General features: G+C 45.9%; 1 protein-coding gene across 1 annotated transcript in view; it reads right to left on the bottom strand.

The window, feature by feature from the left end:
* Positions 1–1,912: 1,912 nt before the first annotated feature.
* Positions 1,913–16,828, bottom strand: part of LOC138487683 (nicotinamide N-methyltransferase-like) — a 52,359-nt gene continuing 37,443 nt past the window's right edge. Inside the window, exons 2-3 of the mRNA XM_069614209.1 lie at positions 11,828–12,035; positions 1,913–3,219 (exon numbers count right to left, since the gene is read on the bottom strand). Of these exons, the coding sequence (XP_069470310.1) occupies positions 2,784–3,219; positions 11,828–12,035 (644 nt within the window). The 3' untranslated portion in view covers positions 1,913–2,783. The remainder of the gene's footprint in view (positions 3,220–11,827; positions 12,036–16,828) is intronic.

Genomic DNA, 16,828 nt, shown 5'->3' with positions numbered 1-16,828 from the left:
AGGAGGATCAAGGGATCCAGCCCTTTCATTGCATGTCCTAACAGTTGTTACTGTTGTGTGTTTTATCAGCCATGGCTTGAAAAAGGCCCAAGGGGGGGCCGAATCATCGATCACAAATAAAAGGGCTCCTTTAATCACCTATTCATTTTCTGAACTTCATACATCTAATTATCCTATATCTGGATTTAGGAGAATGCATGGCACTCAGTCAAGTGTGTCTTCTAGTTTGTAATCGAAAATGTACCTTTAAGGTATGGGTATCCCTTAAGGACTCCCGCAAAGAGGGGCAGGCAGCGTACAGGAACTATCTTGCAGATGCAGTGGCGCAGAGTGACAGGTATATACCCGACTCTAATCCTTATAATAATAATAATAATAATGTGAATATTAAGAAAGGATACTCTGTGATTTCCTTATTTGAGTATAAATCTAACAGAGCAACAAGCTTGAATCCCAAAAAATATATATCTATTGCAATCCTGGTTTATTTTAAGGTGGTTTTAAAGTTATTGATATGGAGTAAACATGTAAATCTGATTGACAATCCGTGTATTTATTTCAGATGAGCAAGCACATGTTTGAACTGTAGAAAAGACATCTGTTTGTAACCCAAAGATATTTGCATTCAGAAATGTGCCAATTAACAGTTGCATTTTGTCTTTAATATTGCTCCTCAGATTAGGCAATAATAACAGTATTGCCCCATCCTGTGGCACTACTCTGTGGTACCATTGATCTGAGCACATCTATTGGACTGTGTGGATGAGAGTGGGGCGGCTTGATCCTATGCATCCATCAGTCACTATTTCTTGTTTGGAGTCTTATTACTCCTTATTTCTTGGTGGGAGTATTTCCCTGTTTTTGTGGGAGGAAAAGGTGTTGGTATGCAACTTATCCGGCGGTCGGTCTGGACCCAGTGGTTTAATCCTGTTTAGTGAGTTAGGAAGAGGGGAGAAAATATTCACTTTATCTGTGACCGGTCGCCAAAAGAGAGAGCACATTAAACTCTGCAGCAAGATATCTCAGTAGATGAATGCCCCTGCTGCAGACATCTGTGTGTAACCTACAGGTGGCAGGCATGAAATGAGGCAGGCAGAATTCATGCTTCCAGCCTTCTGAAGTGGATCCAATTGCTACAGTTCAGGTTTGTAATACTGTAGGCACATACCTCTAAAAGGCTTGCGGAACTAGACATGGGAAGTCACGTGGTAAGCATGCAGGCTGTGCAATTCACCATTCTGAGTTTACTAACATGAGAACCAGTGTGTTTGTATATATTCCCATAGTAACAGGTATCAGCAGCTATATATCCCTGAATTCCTGTAAGCATGGGGTGGAGAACGACATATATAAAGTATAGATGAATGAGCCGTCCCTCTCTCTTATGTCTCTCGCATGTCATATAATAATAGGGGTGAGTTCATGACAGACATGTACGTCTCTAAGGCCTGCGGTCTCATTACAAGCCTTCGGGATGTAAGATTCCTCCTACTAAGGACGGGTACATGTTTACCATACAGATTGGTAGTGACGCCATAGAAGGCGTTGGTAGAATGTTTTCCTTAGAACCATTGAGGTTGGTAAAATCACTAGAGGGGGGGGGGGGGTTTGAGGCAGGCATACACCTGAAACAGACTGTTAGGGCTGGGGCTAAGATCAGGAACAAATGAAGAACACATGATGCCTCCTTTCATATGTCTGAGGTTGCATACATTTGTCCCATCAAGGTTTTTAAAACAGTAACAGGGATGGTTCTATGTAATGTAAATGAATTCAAAAATAAAGAGTTATTTTTTTCTGAAACAAAAACAATGAGAAAATCATAATTTTTTGAGGGGTCCCTCCCCAAGCCCCCCATTTCCCCATGCTTAAAACCCCACTCCAGTCCCCTCCCCACCAGATTTAACCCCTTACCCCACCCCGCATATATTTATTTTTAAAGTTTGGTATTTTTGTGTTTGTTTAAAATTCAGTCTTAGTTATTTGTTTGTTATACTCATTGGATGCCAACAGGAATATTGCATCATGGGTATGTGTGCATAAGGAGGTATGTAGCGCAAACCTAGCGGTAAACATTGGAATATTGTGAAAAGGGGAGAGTTCCATGGAATGAAGAGGCAAAGGGAGGTGTGGTGGGTTGGGGTGAGGGTGGCGTGCCTCAGGCTCATCACTATACAGTCAATGGTGGGATGAAAGGCCGAAGTAATACACTCAGCTTGCACCTGTGAAAGGTCCACAGATCTGAAATAGAATCCGTCACATCTGAGTCATGCACAATGCAACCATTCATCCTTCAGAGGTTACTTACACAAGTACTCACTAATATGACAATAGGGTTAGGTTGTGACTGGTGGCAAGCCTAGGAGGTCTAATTCTGAATACCCGAAGTAAATGTGTTTGGAGTTTAGCTGAGTGAGTTCCCACATGCCCAGTGGAGCTTATAGAGTCTCTTCCTCCTGAGAAGAAGGGAGGAAGCTTTCTGATTGTCCTTAACAGGACGATATGATATGCATGGAAGGATCTAAGAAATAAAGTATGAAAGGCAAATAGCATATTTCTGACTGTGCATTTATAGAATGCAACTTGTCTCTATTGTGAGGATTATATCTGTAGTAACTCAAGGGTGTGTGCAAAGCTTATTTTCAGTTGTATCTAGCGTCACCCATTTGCTTCCCAAAAAGAATTCATAATAATATTCTGGAGGGAAAATATGTAAAAGGTGGTTATCCAATCCCTCTCCAGGCCCTCATAGTTCTCCCTCACAGGTGCCCTCTATCAGAAGACTAACCCCCCGCTTCTTTACGTGCATATAACACTATTTTATGGGTATAATCACATATATCAAACAAACCTTGACATTTCCGTGGAAGCACAAGTAGTTTTTCAATACAGTAACCAGTATCAGTAAGAGCTTTCCTCAGGAAACCCTCGTCAAAGCACAGATGGGGAAATTTCACGTTACCCACCATGTAAAATGTTGCTTGGTATGCAATGACCATTATTACATAGCCTCCAGGTTTTACGCTCAATGAGACGTTTTTCAGGGCCTTGCAGTAAGTCTCTTTGTCCAGGGTGAGGAGCTCTAGGCAGTAGGTCAGGAGCAGGCAGTCCACCGGGGGCACGACGTTGGGATCGAATACGTTACTCTTTGAGATATTGTATTGGTACACTTGCTTCATCTTACTTCGCAGCATGTTTTGCTTCTTGATCCATCTTTCCCTGTAATAAAAGAAATATTATATCATCATCATGATTTTGAATATATTTACTAAGACCCAGGGACATCATTTGGGGGTCACCAGGGGTTACAAAATTAACCCTGTGGTCGCAGCTACTACCTTGGGCTTCTCCCTGGCGACCCCTCTATTAAAAAAAAATATATATATATTTATTTTTTCTTAAACAGAAGCTGCAGTGGGCAGTGGTGTAGCGGGGCGTCAGGCCTGGGGGCGGCTGCGGTCCGCATACACAGCAGTGGCAGCAAGGCGAGGCCATGAGGTGAGGGTCCGGCAAGGCTGCCTGCCTGCTGCCTTGCTGAATGTACACTACACGCATGCGCAGTTTAGGCGAGAAGTCAAGCCCTGCCTGTGCCTCGGGAACCCAGCCGCCTGCACTCCTGGCACACACCAGCAGGTAATCTTCTCTTCTTCTTGACTATTCACTTTTCATTTTTAATACAAAAACAAAATAAGTACAATTATTTGGCGGGTTACATTTAGAACAAACGCTGTGGCACAGAAAATAATTTGTTGTGTGTTTTATATAAACAGTCACATAACTAAAATAAACCACCATGCCTACACAAAGAAATGCATCACACTGTACAGCATGCTGGGTTTGTCTAGCATGGACTCGCTTTACCTAAACGCTGTACTTGAATATTCGTGAGTTCCTGCAGAGGCAAATGAAATTCCCTGGATCCGGGAAGACATGTTTTGCTGGATCTCAGTTCTGCAAATCCTCCAAAAGCCAACACTGCACGTGACTCATCATTAGAATTCTCCATGGGCCTATCAGGGAACAGCAGGCTGTGTATGGGTGTTTCTGGGGCCCTTTCTAGTTGCTACATCAAATGGTTTCTAATGGATCTAGTTGCAGCATATTGTATTTTGGACATTATTTTATGAATGATCAGGGGAAATAAATGGACATTTTATTGTTCAATAAGAATATCAATTGCAACTAACATGCATTGGTTGAAACTGCTTACTGTGCGCGAGCCAATCAATCATACAGTTTGTGTTCTCTCCTCTTAAACTGACCCCAGCACAGCAGCAGGATTTGACTGGTATTTTTACTATTGGGGTTCAGTTAAGCCACCAGACTTTGTGTCAGCAGGAGACAACATTTCCTCTCATGAGCTTTTCTTTAACAAGCAAAAGCATTGTGGACATAGGCCCTTTAAAATGATGATGTGTACAATTAAAGGCCAAGACTGTAAACGCTGTGTTCTGGTGGCAGACTCTTTACGTTCAGTAGTGCCTAGAAGCCCATATTCAAGCAAATCGATCCATTTGCAACCATCCAGCTGGGATTTCCACTAGGGGCTTCCTGTATGAACCAGGAGCTCACCTACCTCCTCCCGTCGCCCACCCCGCAACATGGCTAAAATGACTCGAGTCCTTAAACCTCTGTGGGGGCCTCCCCAAAACATTTGTTGTCATGTTCACTCTGGTCATTCGGAAGGGATATCGGGGAAACTAATGGTGTCGGATGCTAATGTCACAGTTAAAAAATGGGCATCGGTTAAATGAATCTTAGAGAAACAGAAATATGAGGGGTTCCTGAAAATGGAAGGGGAGCCCCACAAATCGTCACCCCTTAGCTGGGGAATAGGGTAAGGCAGGTAGCTTTCTTTGACTAATGCTCCCTTAACCACCCCTGCAGTGACCTATGACCTCCCCAATGGATGCACTCACTTCTTAAACTCATTAAATGCTCAGCCCGAACTATGTGGTCTCCAGTTTTACATTTCTGAAGTCAGTGCTGAATGCAATCATTTTTCCACAGCCATAGCCCTTGTGGTTGGCAATTCATTGCGTACTGAAGGGGGACCTGGGAGTACATTTTGTGGGAAATCGTGCTTTTTAAATGTCACTTTTTTAGAATCCACTCAATGCCAGATTTCGGCCACTAGTAATACTGTCTTATCCATTTCGATGGTGCTCAATTTATGAACCTTAAAAGAATGAAGAGTTGAGTGAACCTTGGCGGTATTCGATCATGTGGCCTGCATTATCAACACAGAGGACTAGAGTGAGCTATGCGCACTTTGGCCCAAAAACTATCCGCTGCGCAGTGCACTACGTCATTAAAATGTGCTGACAGCCCTCCGCATTGGTGCATGTGCTGCAGACTATGTTTGTATGTCTGTGTTACTGCTGATTGTGCTGATGGGCGTGCTTTCTGCTGTGCCAGATGGAAACCCCAGCAATTATATTTGTGCAAGACATTTGTCTTCATAGCAATGCTGTGTGCGTTGCTGGCCAGGGTTGCACTTTGTGGGCTAGAAGTCCACCGCACTGATGATAGAGCTGCAGACCATGCGCCTTGTCAGTGGTGCTGTGTGTGCCACAAGTCTTGGTTGCACTCTGGGCTGGCAGCCTTCAGCAGTAATGTTAGTGCTGTATGCCATGTGGCTGTGCCCTGGTGTTATGTGTGTTGCTGGTCCTGTTTGAACTGTGTGCGCTGCCAGCCTTCAGCACTGATGGTAGTGCTGTAGGCCATGTGTCTCTACAGCATTGCTCGGGCCTATAACTATGGGCCTTGGGGCATTACCTGACTCGGTAATGCCCCCGCCTCTCGGGGCATTTTGCTTAAATATATATATATATATATTTTACACGGCCCGCGGTAGCGGCCATGTAGTTATGGTTAAGTTGCTAAACCTATAGGAAGATCACTTTTTGGGGGGCTTATAACTTTGCTCCCCCTGGACCAATCCTTACCAAACTTTTGTTTTAAAAGTATATGGCCTGCTCTGAATTTTTATGCTAAGGTGGGAGAGGTTTCGTGGAGTGGGGACAAAGGTAGAGGGTGGGTCCCAACATTTTTTTTCTCCATAGACTGAATGGGCAAAAACTTTGCGCACAGCTACAGGCGTGTGGCAGGAGCGGGCGCTTGATTTCGAAAGCGCGCATGGTGGAAATCCGACCAGTACTTTTGTTGCAAAGAACTGAAATGCACGTCTCTGTTCCGTGTACAAAAGTCTCATTGGCTTGCAGTGCGCCGTCATGTCGGCGAACATTGGACACGGCCGGTGGTTGGCTGGAGGGAAACGTGATGTCATCTTTGATGTAATGGGTGTTAGTCCTTGCAGTGCACCGTGGTAGGGCGAGTTATGGTTGCTTAGGGTACCATAACTGGTGAATTTCTGGGGGTTTTTGGTTTTACCTGTAACCAAAACGTCCCTGTAACAACGTTTTCCATTGAATTTCGTAGGCTTTTACTAGTGCAACTTAACCATAACGTCCCTTTAATTTAACAATCTTTTTTCACTGATATATATATAAAGACATACCACGCAAACACAAAACCCCATGTCACAATGGGGTGACTGCTGCAGACACCCCTTCACAATACCTTTAGGCCTGTCCAATTTGCAGGGCTGCGCCTGATGACACTGGCTGATGAGCTGGCCCTGTACCACAGATGACGGGTGAGACCTGGCCCCCTGCTTTTCTTCCAGGGTGGCACCATCCACCACATGGGGCCACAGCACCTCCCATATCCTTTTCATTGTCCGGAGCAGCCCCCTATGCACCTGGGAACTGCCCACACTCACCACTGAGCCCACGGCCATGTTATCATTCAGGGGCCCTCCTGATGTCACTGCTGCAACCCCCATGCTATAAATCCGAATTTAGGATGGACCCTGTTGGCTGGGGGGCCCACCCGAAATCACTGCGTAACCTGTGGCCATAATAGTTTTTTAGAGTGGGCCCCGTTCCATTGGACGGCTCACCTGATATCACCGCTGCAACCCGCTGCCTCTTTTCAGTCCATGGGTGGGCCCCATTGGCTGGGGGGTCCACCTGAAGTCACTGCAAGGCCGGAGCACTATTATCAGAGCCGGCGGCATCCCTGTTGCTATGGGGATGCCGCTGTGCTCATTGCAAAGCGTCAGGCCTCCTACTGGCCCGCCCCCACAGCAATGCATTGTGGAAACGCTGAGGGCTGGCCGCATCTTCATCCAGGCTGCTCAACGGAATAGTCGGGACTTACACACTGCCTCAACTTCACCCATGTTTGCGGCGGCCAACCCGGGGCTTCTGCTGCACGTCTCTGCAACTTACTGGCTGCCTCGGACAAGTGCAGCTCGGGAGTTTTTTTTTATTAACAGGCCCGCCTTGCTGGCCATGAGGCGGGCCTTTAGGGGCACAGTCCGGCAGCCTGGTCTAGGCCCCCCCCTACATGCAGTCCTGGCCAGGCTGTTCTTGGTGGGTTGGGCAGCCACCACCATGCTGCACCGCCACGCTGGCAAACAGGTGCCACGGCCCAGAGGTTGCAGCAACCTCCCAGGTAAGGCTTTTTCTTTTCTCTCCCTCTCTTCAACCATCCTTTTAACTGTCTTTATGTTTAAATCCGGCTGGATTCTTTTCTTCCCTCCCCTTCCCAACCCATTCTTGGGCAGGGGAGTTCTTCCGTATTGTCTGTCCTTTACTTCCAACATTCACTCCAGCCCCATGTTGGGCTGGATGGTTTCTCCCAAACACACACATAAATTAAAGACACACACAATCACCACACTTAATAAAAACCTTGTATTATTACACTGGTGTTTGCATATTTTTCTTTCTGTGTGTTCCCTCAGAGGGCCAGCATGTAGCACACTAGCTGGGCCCTGTGGGGCCATGGGCTACATTAGTCCCCCCTTCTGGAAATTCCTATCCCCAGAATGCCTCCTACACTAGGGGCGTTGCTATGAAGACACACCCGGGCCCTCAAGGGCCTAGCCCATTTTAGCAGTGCCTCCAATGCAGCCCCATGGCAGTGTAATAAAAAAAGGTTTTATTTAAGTGTAGCGTGTGTGTGTCTTTTATTTATGTGTGTGTTTGGGAGAAACCATCCTGCCCACCATGGGCACCACTGGGTTTAAAAATAAAGACAGTAAAAAGGACAGTTGGAGAGAGCTAGAGAAAAGAAAAAGACTTACCTGGAGGGGTTGCTGCCTCGAACAGCCCCCTGGGGCCTTAATCCATTGAAATGTGCTTGGTGGCAATGGGAAGCCCTCCACAGAGACTGTGCAGGGGGGCCAAGCTGCTATGCAAGGAGTGGCTCGGACGCCCCTGGTCCAATTGTGACTGGCGGCTTGCCCAGAGCAGACTGGCCCTAGAGACATTTATGACACGGGTGGCTGCCTGGGCCCATCAAGAACAGCCCAGCAAGGGCCGTGTGTGGGGGTCGGCCATGACCAGGAAGCCCAGCCGTGCCCCCAAAGGCCCACCTCGTGGCCAGGGAGGTGGGCCTGTTACCAAAAAAATCCTCCTGCGTATGTCGGGAGGCTGCAGAGAAGCGCAGAGGAAGCCCCCGGTTTGCCGCCGCCAACCCTGGTGAAGAAGAGGCGGTGTGTACGTCCCGGCTGGCTCTGTTGAGCACTGAAGAAAGCCCCGGTGTACCCAGCGGAGCACCTGGGTGAAGTCGTGAACCACCCGCTCTGTTTCCACAATGCATTGCCGATGGGGCGGGCCAAGAGGAGGGGGGCAGGAGGAGGCCTGACCCTCTGCAATTAGTGCAGCGGCATCCCCAACGCAACGGGGATGCTGCCGGTTCTGATACGGGGCCTACCCATTGGCCAAAAAGAGGCTGCGGGACATGGAAGTGATATCGGGTGGGTCCCCCAGCAAACTGGGCCCACCCCAAAATAATATTTAGGCAGCGGGTCACAGCAGTGATATCGGGTGGAACCCCAGCCAACAGGGCCCTCCCTGAACGATAACATGGCCCTGGGTGAGGTGGTGAGTGTGCGTGGTCTGCAGGTGCATAGGGGTCCACCCAGGACAATGATGCGGGATGTGCTGTGGCACCACGTGGTGGACAGAGCCACTGTGGAAGAAAAGGAGGGGGCCAAGTATCACCCGTAATTTGTGGGGCAGGGCCCAGTTCATCAGCCAGTGTCATCAGGAACAGCCCTGCACATTGGACAGACATAAAGGTACTGTGAAGGGGTGAGCTGACGTAACTGGTGCCTGCTTAGATGGTGCTCAAGCCAGGGGAAATCTAGGGTCTCATAAGGGTATGTTTAATAAAGAGGGACCCCATTGGGGTCTCTATAAAAATTCACGCTGGTGTCTATATTTGTTAATCATCAAGGAACTCAGGGTGTGGCCCATCTCCTGTATTAACCCCTTTCAATTGAAGGTTGCTAACCATGCCCCACCAGAGCAGGAGGACTGTGATGGTGGAGTGGTGTCCTTGTGGTTCGCCATTTCCTGGCCAGATTATTTTTTATCTGATTGGTGTGTAGGCCAATCAGATTTGTTTGTATTCATGGTAAGATAAAATTGTACTGAGTCCACCCAACTAATGGCTGTAATCAGTCGGTTGGTTTCTTCCTGTAGTTCATTTGACTCTCACTGTTCTTTAACCAAGATGCTGAAAGAGGTCAATAACATACCAGGAGGAAAAACTGCAAGTGCATTTAAAGAAGAGACCTTTAACCATATGTTTTGCAACCAAGAACTCTTGGACCAATCACCCCTTTTCAATAACGATTTAATGATAAACTGGGTGAAACCAGCTTTACCACTGGCCCAAATACAGAGCCAATGAAATATTGGGGACATGACCCAGGCATCTTCCAAATAACCGATGCCCAGTTCAGTATGAACAGCAAAATTAGGTGTGGAAAAAGGAAGCCCCAGTATTTTTAGGAATACATTTTCCTGTATCTGTAGGGCTTTTGGGGAACCTATGCCCCATAGTGAGGCCCCATAGCTGGTTGCCGCCTTAGTCTGTGCCACATATACTTTAAGAAACAGGTCAAGAGGACACCCTTGGCCTATGGACATGAACCGTGAAAGGCCCCTCAAGCCTTGGCTCATCTGGATTTTTGTGTAAACATTTGAGCCGAGCTGGAGACCACACTAGAGAACCGAATGCCCAGGTAATAAATGTCCTGGATTCTCTGAATAACTATCCCATTGCATATCATAGAACTCATCCTAATTTGCTTTCTTCCCTTCTCACAGGCCATAACCTACTTCTCAGTGTTAATCTTCAAGTCTAAATTGCTCATTAAAGCCCAAATTGGCATGTATTAGCTTTTGGAGGGCAAAGGCTACCAAAAGACCATTACTGTATAAAGTAAAAAGTATCGGTGCCAGAACGCAGCCCAGGCGGACCCCGAGATTTACATCAAAATAGTTTGTGCACATCCCATCTGCCCCATAACAGACACAAGCCTGATTCCCACTGTGTATTGCTCGCAGCAAGATTAGTAACTCTCCTGGACAATTCATGTTCTCGAGCACAGCCCATAATGTGGCCCTATTCACCTTATCAAAGGCTTGCTTAGGTCCATGGAAGCCAGAACAATTGTTTCTCCTTTACAAATACTGAATGTGCCACCAATAAATACAAATTTACAACTTTCTCACAGGTACCAACCCTGGGCCTAAACCCCAACTGGATATCCATTAGAATGGACTTTTCAGAAATCCACTGCTCTAAACCCCCGGCCACAATCCAGCCAAATATTTTAAAGGACAAATCTAATAACGAGATTGTGTGATAAAACAATGGGCTAGTAGGTTCTCCCATTTTAGAAAATAGGGAAAATAACAGCCCACTTCCAGGAGGGAGCACAGTGCCCAGAATTTACACTCGCATTAAAAAATAATGACAAAAGTGGAGACCAAAGCTCAATGGTATTAATGATTATGGAAGAATATTTCGGAAAGATTATAAACACCTGAAAAGTAACTTTTGAAGGTACTTAACTGGTTCTATCTAAGGCATTTCTCACTGGACCCATGTGAGACCCCGGAGGGTCTAGAATAGAAAGTAGAATTTTAGTTTGTAGCAGTGATGGTCTAATACATCCCTGTAGTTCACTGCAAACCGCTGGATACAGTGTTATCATTGTAACTGTTTGACATAACATCATTTCTTATTATTGCATATTGTTTTCTGGCATTTTTTAGCCCAGTACTGTGCAACTAATTCCATCTGTTAATGGTTGGCACTGTGGGATGTTTCCTATACTGATTTAACCCCTTTCATCCCTCCTTTCTAGGGACCACAGAGGCCCAGTACTTCTTGTTAAGCCAGTCCATCATACTATTTTTCATTGAGTAAGGACCCATTACTGTGTTTTATATGTATTAATATCATACTGTGTTGGTTAATTTTGTTGTGTATGTGTGTGTGGGAATAATTTCCCATACAGCACTTTGGCTCCTGAGAGTGACAGTTATTGTTCTTGCTTGGAGGGCACTGTGTTTGTTCACTAAGGATAAGTTCCCCTGCACCCCTAAACTGAGGTCTGTGCAAAACACTCCCCAGCAATCAGGGGTTCCTTGCATAAGCAGCTGTACCCGCGGAGAGGAGCTTTCACTGGGTTGACATTATATTGTTTTGCTTGAAAGAAATGCGCCCCTGAAGATTTTAGGTTTGCTGTTTCTGTGTTCGATTTATCTTCATTCCAGCAAGTTTGGTGTCATCAGACTATTTGTCCTACATAGTATATATTGCATGGCCTGCGTATGCTATAGACAGCATTCAATGATGGTGATTGTATTCATTAGTTGGTGAAGCATCCAGTGTAAATATTTAATAATATGACATAACTTAAATGCAGATAGGTGCATTGCAGGCGATTGCATACCTGTCTGTTTCACCGTCACAAAGATACGGAGCTATATGGCTCATGTCGAAGGTATCTGGTTCGTTCTTAAGCCATTTCTCTATGTCTTGCAAAGAACTTTCATTCGTGGTTCCAAGAATGATTTCCTTGAAATATTCACTGGCTGGAAAAGTGTAGTGAATGTGGAAAGGCAAAGTGAGTTGACACAAAGTTTTTCCTCTCATCACACCTGGAAAGATAAAAAAGAAATCAGTCCGGAATACATTAAAAGCCAAATGAATAAAGCGTATATTTCCCATACCAATAAACATGACTGAATGAACATGTCAATCCTGCCAATGGTCAGCAATGTGTTTTTACTTGCTCTATCCGCCAATGAATGGCACATCACGTTACGTCATACATGATCACCACTGTACAATGGAATACAACTTTAAAGAAACAAATTTCATGTGAAGAAAATAACAAAATATAGCATTAAACAAATAAATAAATGGATACACATTTTTTAAAAACTTTTCCTAGTGTATCTTTTGTTTATTATATATGCATCAAATATGTAAATTGGGATTCATCTTTAAATATTCAACAGAGTTTAATAACTATTTGCTTCTAGTGTGCTGCTGTAACATTCTCAAGAAAAATACTTTTGTCTATAATGAATCTATTTGTATATCAAAAATGCTAACTAAACATTTTAAAACAGCTCGGGACAGGCTGCTCGGACAATAAACGCATATGGAGCGTTCCAAATGGTCATGAAGGATATCAGAAAGTTGTCCAAGCGAATGGTATCTCAGAGGAAAAATGGGCTGTTTATTTTACCCATCTTTTTAAAGCAGAGGGTCCACTGGGCAATACTTCGATGTAGAAATCGGTGGGTATTTGGGAAAGGTAGTGGTATGTAGATGATATCAGGCATCTGTTTAGCAGGTTGAAATCCTCTAGGGCCTGCGGTCCTGATAGGATTTCAAACATCATCTTAAAAAGTAAGATTGAGTTATGGGCAGACATTTTGCATACTTTTTTAGGCATATTGTACAATCACATGTTTTGCCCTCCTCTTGGCACAATGCCATCGTTGTTCCCATCTATAAGAAGGGACCTTGAAGAGATCCCTTCAGTCACAGTTCGATAGCTTTAATTGATTCTATGAGCTAATTACTGGCAAATACTTTGCTAAAAGATATAACAGATTGGGCTGAGAGGGCCTCTAGATTACACATTTTACAGACTGGGTACAGAAAGGGTCTCAGAACCTCTTTGAATGGGTTGATCTTAACTATGCTATATAGTAACACTTTAACAGACATGCACTTGATGTTGCCATGTTAGATATGTCTGCTTCCTTTGACAAAGTTGGTAGAGAGTTACTGTGGAGTAAGTTAATCATTTGGAGGATCCCAGAGGTTCTCTTAAACATGGTGAATGCTATCACAGTTCTTCATATATTAAAAAAGGTTCAAGATATCTGCATCAATTATACACTCCTTTGACTCAGGATCCTTCCCCTCCCTTCTGAAGCACTCCCTTGTGCATCCTCTTCCCAAAAATCCCACAGCTGATCCTTTTTGTCAGGCTAACTATCGCCCAATTTCCATTACTCCCTTTCTGGGTAAACTCCTGGAAAAGCTGGGGATCTCTCAGGTTAACCTTCATTCCGATTATGTTGGCTGTCTCCATGACCACCAGTCTGGCTTCAGAGCTGCCAGAAACTGGAAACTGCTCTCCTGAACATCCGTGAAGATCTGCTCTCCAACCTTGACTCTAACATTTGCTCCGTCCTCATCCTACTCGATCTCTCTTCTGCCTTCGACATGGTCAACCATACCATCCTGCTCAACCGTCTCTGTGATAACCTCGGTATCACTGATCAGGTTCTGGCCTGGCTGACCTCTTTCCTCTCTGATCGACCCTCCCAGGTCCAACTTGGGTCCTTCCTTTCATATATCTCCATCTCTACCTGTGGTGTTCCCCAGGAGTCTAACCTCTCGCCATGGCTTTTCAACCAATACCTGACAACTCTCGCCACGGCATTGCCATTCTATGCTCAAATTTCCAGTGCTACGTTGATGACGCTCAACTCATTTTCAGGCTGCCCTCGGCCACCTACTCTCCCTCTCTCATCTCTGATTGCCTAACTGCCATTCTAGATTGATGTGCCGCCAATGAACTTTGTCTGAATGCCAGCAAGACGGAGATCCTCCTCATCAGCACACTTTCACCGTCCTTTCCCCTCACTCTCTGGCAGGCCTCCCTTGGCCCTCATCCTACCCCCACCTGCGAGGCTAAGAACCTTGGGGTCATCTTTGACTCCACACTTTCCCTCTCCGCCCACATCACTGATGTCTCTAAAAAATCAAACTTCCTACTGCACCTCCTCAGAGGTACTCTGCCTTTCCTCTCCGTCCCCCAGAAGCTCACTGTCTCCCAAGCTCTGGTTCTCTCTAGGTTGGACTATTGTAACAGCCTCTTTCTAAATCTACCTGTCTTTACTCTCCGCCCTCTGCAACTAATCCAGAACAGGACTGCAAGACTTGTCCTTGGCCTCAAAACCTCGGATCGTATCTCTCCAGCTCTGAAATCTCTCCATTGGCTCCCAGTGGATGCAAGGATTAAATTCAAAACCCTCTGCATTGTCCACAAAGCTTTCTGGGGCCTGGGGCCAAAATACCTTCAGCTATCCCTCCACAAATATCACCCCTCCCGAGCTCTTCGCTCCTCTACCTCTAACTCCCTCAGGGTCAGGTGTTTTTCAAAGAAATTAGCTGGGGGTAGATCTCTGTCTTTGGCTGGGGCCTCCCTCTGGAACAGCCTCCCTGCCATTCTAAAACTTGAGGAGAACCATCTCTGGTTCCAGAAGCACCTCAAGACCTTCCTCTTTGCTTCTGCCTTCGCTCCCCCTCTCCCCTGCTGTTCTGTTCCCTCTTGGCACCATGCACCTGGCCAAACTCTGTCCTTCGGGCCCAGCTACCTGCTCACCCTGCCACCATCCCGCCCTGCCTCCTGGTCACCCCTTACACTGGGGTCTGTATCTGTACCCATACAATCCCCCCCTTTTTCTTCCTGAACTTATCAGGCCTACCTTGTCTGCTGCCTTAAACCCAGCACTTGCTACTTGCTGGCTGCACTACCACTGTTTGTTGACTTTATTATTTATTTATTTATTATTATTTATCTGTTTCTCCTTTGCTCCACACTTTCCACTTCTCCCCCTTCCATGCAGCTTTCCCCTCCCCCTCTCTCATGCACTTGCACGTTCTCAATGTCACTGTGCCTAGTAAGATCGTTGTTTTGTTCTCCCCTGTTCCCCTCCCTTGCCGCGCTCTGAAACACTTGTGTACGAGTGCGATAGGAATAAAATATCAATTTAATTCAATTCAATTCAAATAATAACACTTTGTACTCTGGCAATTCTAATATGGCAAATATTTACAATGTCTATGTGGTACTACACTTAGCTATTGGCTCCTTTAAAATGCATCAACTGTTGACAGTTATAAAGGCATAACAATGTGTATCAGCATAGATCAAAGGAAGGAAGGCAAGATAGATACAACAATGGCAGAATGCTAACCCCAGCTGCCAAGATGCAGTTCTGTGTGACTGGGCAACCTGTAATAAAGAGTATTCACAAGCCCAGTCCATTCGTGTTTAAATAGTCTTTGTTTTATGCTTAAAATGTTCAACTACCCCAATGTACCTGAGTTAGAAGTGTTTCTTCAACGGTTCATTTACAGATCCCTGAAGGGTGGACTCCCTTTAAAGCAGGAGCCACAGGGCTTCAAGATTCCTTGAAGAAATGTGAACACTTACATCAAGACTGAATCTTTGACCTTTGCGGTGCTTGTCGATGAGGATTGCGGTCCACCTCGATGCAAAGAGTTTGGTGCTGCAAAGAAGACTCGGTGAAGAACGTAAGCGTGGCAGCGGGCGTCAGTGTTGGCATCTGCGTCGAAGATTGGGACTTGACCATGGCTGTATTTCGGATCTTCACTTGTCAGTGTCTTTGTGGACTTTGGTTGGCAGGAAACCCACCAGCTGACTTTCCTCGGTCCTTGACGACCCTGACTTTCTCCAGCAGGACAAAGCAGTCGAGGGTGATGGCAAGGAAGCCCTTTGTTTGATGTTCTTAGACAAGGTGGATCGGTGGGGCACTGGTTGTCGAGCAGCAAGGCGTCAAGCTGTCTCCGCTTCTGGGCAACACGACTCAATGGGCTTCCAGTGGATAGGGAAATTCTCGGAACTCTGATCGCCGTTTATGGACTTCGACAGCCTCGAAGTCCTGGTGCTTTACTTCAAGATTTCTCGGCGGACCCTGTCTCCAGTCGACAGCCTTTCGGGACCGATTTCCAGGGTGCCTCAATGAAGATCAGCTTCTGAACAATGTTCCCTCGTAGCTTGGGAAGAGATCTCATAGCCAGGTACTCTCTCGGATCAGTCCTCGACAGACTCGACAGCTTTCAGATTTCGTCAAAGGAAAGCAGCAGCAATTCTTCTTCTTCCAGCTGGGCTTCAAGGATAAGCAGCTTCAAGTTTCAACTTCAGCTTCTGAACAAATTGGGAAGTGAGAGGTCCCCAGCTACACACATCTGTCCCTCATTTACTCATTTACTCAGCTGAGACAAGCTCAGTCAGCCAATCAGACACAAGGGAATTCATGCAGGCAGGCAGCCAATCAGGCTCACAGGCATTAAGGCTCCAAACTATACTTTCACATTCCTTTTCAACAGTAGCCCACCTAGTTCTCTACTGATGAATATGATAGGATGTTCCCTCCCTTAGTCATCTAACCAGGACAAGACAGCTCCAATTCCGTTGTCACGGGACTCAGTTTGAACAATAAAGCGTTTGCTGTGGTCAGGCACACAAAACACTGGTGACCAACACACACTTTCCTTCAAGCCAATGAAGGCCCTCTGACAGTCTTCGGTCCAATTAACCTTCCTTGGTTGCTTGAGCGATGTTGAGCTGTCAGGGTGGCAGCTATGGCTACATGGTCCGCCATGAAGTTCTGATAAT

This window comes from Ambystoma mexicanum, chromosome 9 (assembly GCF_040938575.1).
Source record: "Ambystoma mexicanum isolate Mex_15411 chromosome 9, UKY_AmexF1_1, whole genome shotgun sequence".
Lineage (NCBI taxonomy): Eukaryota > Metazoa > Chordata > Amphibia > Caudata > Ambystomatidae > Ambystoma > Ambystoma mexicanum.
Note: the sequence above shows the minus strand (reverse complement) of the source record. Positions and strands in the feature narration are given on the sequence as shown.